At 35.6% G+C, this 12,164-nt stretch overlaps 1 protein-coding gene and 1 pseudogene across 1 annotated transcript; both read left to right on the top strand.

Annotated features, from left to right (window-relative positions):
• Positions 1-1,207: 1,207 nt before the first annotated feature.
• On the top strand, positions 1,208-2,158 carry LOC119536633 (olfactory receptor 5AN1-like). Its single transcript, XM_037839474.1, has one exon. The coding sequence runs from the start codon at positions 1,208-1,210 to the stop codon at positions 2,156-2,158; it is 951 nt and encodes a 316-aa protein (XP_037695402.1).
• A 4,304-nt stretch (positions 2,159-6,462) lies between these two features.
• LOC119538371 lies at positions 6,463-7,796 on the top strand (annotated as a pseudogene).
• Positions 7,797-12,164: the final 4,368 nt, after the last annotated feature.

Genomic DNA, 12,164 nt, shown 5'->3' with positions numbered 1-12,164 from the left:
TAATATCTCTGTAGTATTTGGGAAATGAAATATTTCCTACAAAAGTGTTGTATTTCAAGGCCTGTTGTAGAGTGATGCTGGTTGTCCATTCACCCAGTTTACCTGAACTCAATCAAACTGAATGGAAATGCTTCATTTGTATCTTCAAACCCTCTGTGGTTTGATCTGCATGAACACTGGGTCTGAAACTGCATCTGCTTAGAAGCCATGCTAGACAGTCTGCTGGGCTGATGATGTCTAAGAATTTCCCTAAATTACCCATTAAACTCCACAGCCATGGGAATCTCTTAGTTATCCAAGATAATTATAGCCAACATTGCCTGAACAGTTACTATGTACTGAGTTGTGGGCTGAGAACTTGCACCATTTCCTCTTACAACTCTCCCATAATCTTGTAGTTCAGGGGCTCTTACTGGTATCACTTTATTCTGAATAAAACTGGGTCTGACTGGTACAGGTGTGTAAAGTGAGTTGGAATCAGAACCCAAACACAAAAGCCCAAACCCTTAACCACAGTGCTATGCTGCTTTCCAGTAGTCAAAATATCCTAATACTGAGAGAATATTTGGGACCTATGGTGAACTCTGCTCAACCCTGTTTGGAATGTTTAGTGTGAAGGCTTCCATAAAAGATTGATTCCATAACTAGATTGGGTACACCTGCTTTTGCCCCACCAAAAAAATAATCATAATTACAAAATGTGATGTTATTTTTCAGGCCAGTAAAAATTGTATAAAGATGGAAAGTATTTCTTAAGCATAAAAGAAGAAATTTTTCAAATGTCAACGATAATCTAAAACAGAGGTCTATTTAAAATTTGTTCTACAGAAATGCCACTAATGATTTTACAATTATAAAATAGTAGTTACATAATGAATTCACAGAGATCTTTATAAAATTTTTATTTTATTCAATGATCTCTACCATAATTATAATAAAGCATTTCTAATAGCACATATTTTAAAAAAGGTTGCCATTCAACTTTTAAATATCTATTTTAATTCAATGAGACCACATGAGCACTGACTGCTTCACGACTTCTGTGAGGAAAAGGAATGGGTTCTTTACACCAGAAGGGCAGCAAAATGTTTTGGTTCAAGAGGTCAATAGAGGAAAAGACTGGCACATATGAAAATGATAATATTGTTTTACCTGGCTCAGCAATGTATTTCCTTCTCTACTTTCTGATTTTAGGAGACCTGAGTCAATGATTGGGGGAGGAAATATTACAGAGGTCACCTATTTCATCCTATTGGGATTCTCAGATTTTCCGAGAATCTTACCAGTGCTCTTTCTCATATTCCTAGTGATCTATATTACAGGTCTGACCTGGAACTTGTCTCTTATCTTCTTAATAAGGATGGATTCCCTCCTCCACACACCCATGTACTTCTTCCTCAGTAAACTGTCCTTCACAGATATCTGCTATGTTACCTCCACAGTTCCAAAGATGCTCTCCAACTTCTTCCAGAAACAGCAAACAATCACCTTTGTGGGCTGCATTGCCCAGTACTTCATCTTTTCAACCACAGGACTGAGTGATTCTTGTATCTTGACAGCCATGGCTTATGACCGATATGCTGCCATTTGTAAGCCTCTGCTCTATTCATCCATCATGTCTCCCAGCCTCTGTGGTCGGATGGCACTGGGAGCCTACATGGCTGGGCTCACTGCTTCTTTATCTCAACTATGTGCTTTGCTTCAGCTCCACTTCTGTGGACCTAATGTTATCAACCACTTCCTCTGTGATATGCCCGAATTGTTAATCTTGTCCTGCACTGACACTTTCTTCATACAAGTCATGCTTGCTGTATTTTCAATATTTGGCATAACAAATGTTCTAATTATCCTGATATCCTATGGTTATATTGGCATCTCCATCATGAAGATCACTTCAGCCAAAGGGAGGTCCAAGGCTTTCAATACCTGTGCTTCTCACCTGACTACTGTTTCCCTCTTCTATACATCAAGTATGTTTGTTTATTTGAGTTCCATCACTGGTGGTTCCTCCACTTTTGACAGATTCGCATCAGTCTTGTACACTGTGGTAATTCCCATGATGAATCCCCTGATTTACAGCCTGAGGAACAAGGAGGTCAAAGATGCCTTGAAGAGGTTGCAAAAGAAGAGAGGTCACAGATTGGGAGAAGTGTGGTAGATTTGGCATTAGAATCAATCACCTTGACCCAAGAAAACATGCACATGAATGGGAATTAACAAAATTCATACTGCATTTGGAAAAAGTAGGTTTAATTTAATACAGATAATATGCCATTATGTACCTACAGCTGAGCTGATGCCACAGAAACATCATATCTTTAAGTCCTGGAGGTTCATTTGGTTCACTGTACACTAGGGTTGGCCACTTCATTTATTAATCTAGCTACAAGTATTTGTGAAACACAAGGTTTAGAAGCCCTTTTGCTTCTTTTGCCTCTGAGATTGCAGACCTCTAAATATCAGTCCTCTTCCCTGGTGTTGCCAGAGTCCTCCAGGTCCAGAAACCTTGTATCCTAAATATTCTGGTGCAGCATAATCTAGACTTGGACATGACCATTGATCATTCTGTGTTTCTGACAAGATGAGAAAGAACAAAGAGAAGGATAAACCTTCAGACAGAACAAAGAAATTCCATTGGCCTGGCTGTGCTTCACAGAAAGACCAATTGAAATAGCTAAGTTTTCCTAAGACACCTCTCAGTGCTAAAGTTTGAAGAAGTCCTTGGTCATGTTCTCTTCTCAATCAGTTGTAGTTTAAGGGAGGAGGATGTAATTTGAATCCTGAAGAAGCATGGAAACAGGGGTGTGATCCTTCAGAGTCATTTACTTATGAGTCTGATGATTTAATCCTCAAATCAGTTGGGATTTCTGATGGAAGATGATATTCAAAGTCCATGTCAAATACAATACTAGTATCTTATATTTGGGGATTCTATTAACTCTTTCTCACTCTCAATAAATCCAGAAAATTTAACCTTAGTTGATACAGCTACTGGGATTGCACTAACGAATCATTTACGATGTTTGAAATTTCTGTTCATGGTTTGCTTATGAGGTTTTCGTGTGTTAAAGGTCATTATAATAGAGTTAAATCTGAATAGATTTACTGTATATTCAGTGATGTAGAGATTAAGAGATTAAGAGCAACTATAGAAAAATTGCATAAATCTTTCTTATGTCTCTGTTCAATGTTCCGTGTCCTGGAGATTTATGGTGGTATGTGGTGATCTGATGAATTGTATGCAATCGCTGTTACTTTAATGGTGACATTTTCCAGGAAGCTCAAAGAAGAGATGTATAAACAGTGAGATAGATAGGGATTTCAACTTTGACCAGTTTCCCATTGATATCTGTAATCTGAAGGAGAAATAAAGCTTGTGATTCTGGCTTTTTGTTTAAAAAGAGGAAGATGATATCTTACGGAACAGATTGTTGATTTGCCAGATTTCCATATTCATACTAATATAAAAAAGTGGTCACCATATTCATATATTATCTTTGGGATTCATTGGATCCTTAATGTTGTCTTGGTGCCTCAATTTGGATAAAAGTCCAAATTTTTACTCTGTTTAATTAAGCTTACAAGGGAAGAGGTATCAGAAGCATTTGCCAAATCTTTCATGAATTTACACATGGCCAGGATTGAGACAAGAGGGAGTGTTGATCCTATGTGTGAGAATGGGAGAACCTATGGGTTCATCTTATGCTGACTAGGCAGTGCAACATGCATAAAGGATGTGGGATGTCCAGTACAGGTACAGTTATGTACTTTGAAGATTGTTCTTTAAAAATGGTAAGAATATATGAGAAGTCTGTTCCTAGAGAGCCCTGAGGGCTTCAGTACAAGGCCAAACAATTCTAGGTGTTAGTGGTGTAAATTTCCATAATATTGCACAGATCTTTATCTGATGGGCTCATATGGGCTCAGGGATTTGATGACTACAGGTGCTAGTGGACATTGGAGTTAACATTCTGAGAGCTGCTGGGATAATTGTGGTGCCTGGGAGCTGCTACTTCCCAAGAAATGTCTCCATGTGCTACATTTGATGACCACTACCTGAAGTACTGAAGGCAGTTACCATTAAGGTATAATTTTAGAAGACAAAATTGAGGATAATAAAAACATAATTACACAGACACACTTGCCTGTGGAGAACATTTAGACCAATGGTAAGTTCCATAAACTACTCCTAGTGGATCCATATTTTTTAACTAAGGTCAGTCTGTGGGACTAAAAATGTAGTTTAGTTTGAACACAGTAATTGGACATAGATATGGCTATATAATATATAATGATACAGTCAATCTGCTAGCCATCACCAAGGGCTTTCTAGATGAATGTATCGAGGTGGGTGGTAAGGATGAAGGGAAAAATAAGAAAAGATTTTCAATTCTTATATCTAATAAAGAGCCAGGCCATATACATAAAATAACAAAGTCTGTATTTTAAGGGAATGTCAATGGAGGATGATTCAAACAGAGCCACAGGCTAAAGGAGGCAAGAAGAGTAAGAGATCACGGAGACTAGAAAGGGGTCAATGGCCGGTTCACTCAAGAGGAGGACCTTGAGCTGGTTTTTGCAGATTAATTTGAGAAAGGAAAAGAGCATTCCAAGTTGGTGGAAAAAGTAGGAAATGGAGAGGGATTAATGTATAGTGGGGTAGCATCAGGAGACATGGAAATTAAGAAGAAAATTTAATTGGGTAAGACCATAGAAGTTAACATTAAATTTTATTCCGAAGACTCAGATTTTTCCTTGTATTTAGTTGAGGGTCAAAGAGCTGAAATCATTGGGAGCCTAGGTCTTGAGAATTTTCATAATTGACCTTAGGCCCAACAATCTTCCTAAAACAAATCTAACTAAAAATTTCTAAGGTATTGACTGCTTTCCCTTTTTCAAATATTTTCAGTGATGTTCTATTATTAGTATTTATAAAGTAAAGATCAAACTCATTAGTCAGTAATATTGTTTTAGGAAGATTATGAGATGAATAGAAATGCTGAATCCCAAAGAGTTCTGATAGTATTTAATTTTGAAATTTCATTTCCTTACAGACACTGACAAGGTCTATTTAATACAGAAGGAGAAATAGAGCCTTAGAAGAGGGCAGAATTATTTGGAGACATGCATGTTGTTTACTTATTAGATCCTAGTTCTCCATCATTTAGATCTCCCTGAAATATGCAGCTGGATTTCTGCACACCAAGATGAGCCTTTAGATTTTAGACCTGTGGTGGTAGATGATAAAAATTGAGCTACCTGTTGTACAATCAAGGAGAACAAATTTGAAATGTTTTTGAATGAAAGTTTTGGAAGTATTTGAGTTAATAAAATATGTTACATTAATAGCATTTTGTAATTGTATGAAATTGAATTGTCTTGTATTTTTTTTAAATAACTTTTTGAGATTTTGTGGACAAGATGGCAGGTTTTACTCATGTGTTTTACTCATTCCCAATTAAATTCTCACTAAAATTATTGACAAAATTTCCAAATAGGGAACATTTTTTATTACCACTGGAAATAAGGGGTAAGGAAAGTCCATATTAAATGAAATATGAGAAAATTCCAATGCCATTGTACTGATGACATTGTTTAAAGGAAGCTGCTAATGACTGAAAGACCTTGAGTTGAAGTAAGTGGTGAGAGGTCTTACTGGTTCTCCACTGACCGTTACTCAGAGACGCAAATGTGCTAAGTGACCATGAACTGAAAAGTAATCAGAACTTCAATAGGGAAAACAATTAGGCAATTAAACAAAAAAGGTAATTTAACAAATGCCATCAAAACAACGAAGGAAATTTGAAAAGCTGCAGAAACAAAACTGAATATAACATTTAAAACATTTAAGGCTGCAGGTGTGTGTGTGCGCTAATGTGTGTTAAATGTACTTTTTATGAGGAAAAAATATTAAGTAAATGATCAAGAAAGCCTATTGTCTCACTGGGAGAGAAAATGCAACCCCAGTGATGTCCTGTTTATTAGATTAAGGTATACAAAACACCGATATCTCAAAATAATTAAATACGAATCATGGGTGAAATACACATGGCAAACAGAAACAAAAGCATAATGGGTAGCGGTAATAATGTAAGCATACAGCATTTAAGGGAAAGAGTGAACCTACCCTACTATTTAGTGAAGAATCTATTCATAATGATGATGTTGCAACAGTGAATAACCTACTTTGCAAAATAACAGCAAGCAAAAGTGAAGTGAAAGTTTAAGACAGGAAGATCCTTCAGCCTGGGGTGAGGTGGGGTGTATCCCAGCACCCGCAGAGGGTCAACCTTAAGTATGCGGCTGTGGCTGTGGCCCACACACAGGCCATAGCATAGTTACTGCAGATGGGTGATGGTTTGGGACCAGAGTCTGGTCGGAAGGTGTTAAACACCATCGCCTGTTCCTAGCACAGAACAAGGCACAGTGGACTTCATTAGGGATGTTGGAGGTGCTGCCAACATGCCTGACATTGAAGAAGCCACTAACCAACTCTTGGATGTGAACCTTCATGCGAACCAGAGATCTATACAGAAGACGGAAAATGGCCCCAGAAGTGAGTATGAGTATGTCTGAGTCACCACTGGAGCCACCATACCTACTGGTTTTGAGCAAACAGCTGCAGATGAAGTGGGAGAGAAATTAGAATCATGCAACATCAGCAAAGACGGGGCCAAGATATGTTTTGACATTTCAGTGGAAAGTCTGGCTCAGGTCCATTGTCTGAGATCAGTTGATAAGTTATTTGTGGTTGTTAAAGATTTTAAAGATTACCAGGCAAAGAAACAAAGGAAGATGTTTTAAAGGATTTTGAAGACTTGGCTGGGAGGCTTCCATGGTCAGACCCTTTGAAAGTATGGAAAATCAAAACCAGTTTCAAAAAAAAAAAAGTGTAGAAAAATAAATCATAATTTAAGTAAGGGGAAGCTTGATAATGGACAAAGAGACAAATAGATGAAAAAGAAGTTATAAAAGAGTTCACTGACAACACCTTAGATGCACATATCTTAGACAGTTATGAAAATCCAGCCATCAAAGAAGAGATATCAACATTAGAAGATGATGATTTGGCATCTTCCAAAGAAGATGAGACTGATGAAAGCCCAAGAGAAGAAACTGAGCCTCAAGTGCTGAAGTTTAGAGTCACATGCAACAGGGCAGGAGAGAAACATTGCTTTACCTCAAATGAGGCTGCAAAAGATTTTGGGGGTGCCGTTCAAGATTATTTAAAGTGGAAGGCTGACATGACCAACTTTCATGTGGAGGTTCTTTTGAATATCCATGATAACAAAATAGTTGTGGGCATTGCACCAACAGAAGAGAGTCTCCATAGAAGAAATATGCATTTTGGACCTACGACTCTTAGCTCTACTCTTGCCTATGGGATGCTCAGTCTCTGTGCTCTCAGCCTACTGATACAATAGTTGATCCGATGTGTCGAACATGGGACATACCAATAGAGGGGGCTAGTGATTGGTCTAACTGTTACATTGCTGGTGATAATAATCCATTGGCTGTGAATAGAGCAGCAAATAACATCTCATTTTTATTGACCAAGAATCAAGTTAAAGAAAGCAAACCATCCTGGGGCTTGCCTGTTGATGCTGTTCAATGGGATATCTGCAATCTGCCATTGAGAACTGACTCTGTGGATATTATTGGAATAGATATGCCATTTGGTAAAAGGACATGTGTGGCAAAAGGTTCATACTGTCTGGGTGAATATAGGGAGTCTTCATGATGTGGTTTATCTTCTGAAACATACCACTAAGGCTTTTGATCATCATTCAGAATAAGAAGAAGAAAGAGAAACCCCTTGGTAATGCAAAGAATGAAGATGATGTTGGAAATGTCTGCATAAAGATCCAGCTCTGAGAGAAAAATAGTGCAGTTTGCACTGTGTTTAAACTGTCCAAAGCTCTGCACTCTGGTTAACCAAAGGTGTGAATGTTAATATGATGGAATTGAAGAAAGTCTTATGAGGAAGCAGAGCTTTTCTTTGGAGCTGTTTTGAAAGGGTAGGTAAGCAATGAGTGTTTTTCTGAAATCCTTTAGAGAAGCTTACTAAAATGCTTTAGAATTTGGGTTTGGAACATTATGTTTTCAGAATCTAGTAATTCAAGTTTTCCTTTGTAGCCTAAAAGAAAAGAAGTGTCCATGCAGCTTTGCTTTTTAACTGCTCAAGTTCTTGTTACCTCATCCTAAAAATGTGTCATTACGTTTTGTGAAGTGTTTGCCCCACTTACAAGACCTGTAGAAAAGTTTACTATCTGCCTTAAATATTAAAGTATACATATTATTCAGATTAATACATAGAACTAAAACAGAGGTTTAGGATTTAATCCTAGGGATTGCAAAAATACTGAACTATTAATAGTAGTGCAGGCCATTTCTATTTGTAAATAGAAGTAAATTTATAGATAGAAAGATGGAATGGGACCAATAAGCCAAATTAGAACAATTTTTTTTCTTTCAATACACAAAAGATGTGTTACTTTTAAAAGTGAAACATAAAAATCTATCAAAGTAAGATTTTTTATTGGTTTCTTAAAGGGACTAGAGAACAAAGTAATATATCTTTTAATGAAAAGTTTTTCTTTTAGGGTCAATGTAAGTTCTAATTATTTTTTTCTCTTGGATAACTTTTTACATTTAGTTGCTTTTCCGGCTGGAGTCTTCCTGAGATGGTTTTGTGGAAAATGAAATAACCTCAATATTTACTCCTTGTGAAAATAGTGTCTACCTGAGGCAAAGAGCAGTTGAGGTTTTATGTGGAATTTTTTTTTTTTATAGTATTCTAAGTTTATTTTGGAGTTTCTGGCTGCATTCTCTTTAGATTTTCAGTGTCATCTTAGTAATTTAATAGTATTACTCATATTATCTTCTGAGGTCCCACATTTAGAATAAAAAGACACAGTACTTCCCTTATAAGAATAAACATTTCACATTAGTAACATTAAAAAATACAAGCAGAAATTTAAGAATTTAAAATTGTGCATATTAAAACAAATAGGATTATGATCATAAAGTTGACAAAATTGAAATTAAACATTTATGATCAATTTAAATTAATATATTGTGAAAAATATCTTCTCAGCAATTTTTCTAGGACTTTATAAAATAAACCCAGTAATAGAAGAAACCCTCAATCAATATTTGATAGCAGAATCATGTAGGTAACTACATCTGAACACAAAGCTATATGATTAAATTAAATAATAAAAAAATAATAAAGGAAAAACAAATCAGGTCACTTTGTGTAACACATTGAATTGTTAGCCCCAATTTTCAAGCCTCTCTGAATCCACACTTTTGCTGCAAGCATATATTGAGTGGAGTGTGTTTCCCCACACTTGACCTGGGACTTGCTCTGTAACCTGCTTTGATAAATGAAATGTTGGTGGGACAATCAAGCTCAGGCCTTAGAGATCTTGAATATTTCCACTTGCCCACTTGGGTGTCTGCCATTGCCTGGAAAAGAACAAGTCCTTGGTAGCTTTTGCTCCAGGAGGAGGATGAGAGGCACATGAGTCAGATGTGTCCCAGCCAAGCCAGGCCTGCACCAGCCAGCCCCCAGCCAACAAAGCCAAGTTCAGAGGATTCATCCATTTGGGCACAGCCTAGTTCAGCTGAATCCCAGCCCATCTTCAGCTGTCCTGAAAATTTGTGAGTGATAAATAACCATTGTTGTTGCAAGCACTAAATTTTAGGGTGGTTTGTTTAATGGCAATAGTTAAAAAATACACTTTGAAATTGAAAGAATAAAACTTTTCTCCATACCCAAATTGGCTATTTTCAAATCCAGGCTCAGCCACTGACTAACTGTGTGATGCTGAGTGAGACATGTAGCCTTTCTGTGCTACTGCTTCCTCATCTATAGGGTGGGGACACTTCATATCTACTTTCTTGGGTTGTTTGGATGAGTAAAGGAGCTGATATATGAATAGTGCCCCTAGCACATAATAAGCATTATATATAAATGTTATTTGGAATGGTTTGTATATAAATGTTTTGTAGTATTATTTACTGAATGCCTAGTATGTTCAAACATTTTAAACTGCTTAAATTGAGCTGATTTCTGTTGCTGTATCAATTTTACATGTGAGGTAACTGAAGACAGTGGAATTTAGAAACTTGCTCAAAGTTACAAAGCTAGTAAATGAAGGACCCAGAATTTGAACTCAGGATCACAAATATCCCCTCTTAACTACCTCTTATATGCAAGGTACCAAAGTACCTCTAATATTCAAGGAATATATGAGTACAATATACCAAAGCTTATAAGATGTGGCCAATGCTAAAGTTATAGTAACCTTATTTTGAAAGAGAAGATAAAGTAACAGATTTCTTAACTGGAGGATTTTCCAGAAGAATGTGAGTACAAACCATAAAGAAAGTAAAGAAAAAAAATAATATGTGGAAATACACTGGAAAAGAGAAGAAAATTTTGATAACTGAATTTGACAGACAGATTATTGAGAAAATAGGCCAATGGAAAAAATTGAAAACCACCAAATTTGAGGAAGGATTTAGTATTAATGAGATTCTACATTTTAAGAGAAGAAATCCACAGTGTTAAGATAATATTTAAGACAAAATGAAGAAATAGATGACAATTTTCTGCAAAACTATGTTAATAACATTGACTCAAAAACTATTAAACAAAAATTGACCTTCAACCAGAAGATGAAAACTGAATTTATCAAATAACTTTCTAAAATTCTGGCTGTTAGGCAGAATGACTTTGGCTTGTTTATGGCCAATATTATGGGAGAAGTTTCAGTACTTTGAAAATGATTAAAACTGCCTGTGTATTTTAAATTGGCATTCTCTTATCCAGGAATATTGTCCCCTATGATACAGTGTAGACTCATGAAAAACAGACAGAAAGTGGTTGGGGAGGAAGAAAATACCTGTCTGGCTAACTTAATAGTCATATTAATCATGGAAGCCATTTTCAAAGCCAGATTTTCAGCTTGCTTAATTTATTCTATTGATATTTTAAAATTATTATTATAGTGCCAAATATTACAACTATAATAAAAATATGAGAGCAATTCATGCTTCATCATTTATGAATATAGCTGTTAAAATCATAAATAAAAGGTCAAAAAAAATCAGTTTTAAAATAATCAGTTAGAGAAAGATTTATTTCTTGGATGCAATTATGACTATGCTATTGTATTTTGACATTATAACAATGCATGAAATTTAAAACAAAGAATAAGCCCCAAAAAGTAATTTAAAAACATCTAACTCAACTCCAATTCAAAAGCATATTCTTAAAAAACAAATTGTTGCAATGGTGTCTGGAACATTTCAATAGTAGCCTATAACACAATTGTCAAAAATCATTTCAGTAGTAACTTATACCATTGTCAATGACCTGATCCAACATCCAAAGAAATAATGGGAAAATGTCTCAGCAATAAAAATAAAATGGTATTAAAATCTACTAACTCTTCCCTTATGCATACATATGATGAATATTGATCATAATTAAGCCAATCCCAGATCTTTTTACTGTCTGAATTCCAGGGTATGTATGTGTTTACCACCCTCTACTTGCTTTACAGAAATTGAAGAAACGAATTGAACACATTATTCAACTCATTATAGACTATTTGCCTGGGGCCCTTTTTGAATGACAAGTCTCTAGTACTGCATAAAAACAAAACTTAAATAAAGAAGGTGATGGAATCACCCAGGTCATAAATATTGGATCTAAGACCACAGGTAAGTGTAATTGAAATAATTCTCCTCAGCTATGTGCAGTTTATCCCACCTCAGTAGAATTTTTTATAAATTCCCAGTAAAATCAGGAGCAAAAACAAAGTTCCTACTGTCAATGTAATTATTTAGCAGTATTCTTAGTGTTTTGGTCTATGCAAAAATACACAACACCTACAGTGAAATATTCTAGAAAAGAAAATTTGTCATTATTTATAGTCACTATGACTATATACTGATATATCCAAAGAGAATTAATGTTTAGAAAATCAAAAGACAAACAAGAAAAATACACAGAATTAAGGAGTCAATTAAAAAGATTTAGTATAAAATAATATATAAAATCAATTCTTCCAAACTTTACTTATTAGATTCAGGCATCCTTATACAAATTCTAAATACAAAAATTTGCAACTTTTTCAAATGACTTTGAG

This window comes from Choloepus didactylus, chromosome 6, assembly GCF_015220235.1.
Source record: "Choloepus didactylus isolate mChoDid1 chromosome 6, mChoDid1.pri, whole genome shotgun sequence".
Lineage (NCBI taxonomy): Eukaryota > Metazoa > Chordata > Mammalia > Pilosa > Megalonychidae > Choloepus > Choloepus didactylus.
Note: the sequence above shows the minus strand (reverse complement) of the source record. Positions and strands in the feature narration are given on the sequence as shown.

Bases quoted from the DNA above. Each gene is read 5' to 3' on its own strand.
- LOC119536633 (XM_037839474.1), top strand. From the start codon at position 1,208: ATGATTGGGGGAGGAAATATTACAGAGGTCACCTATTTCATCCTATTG.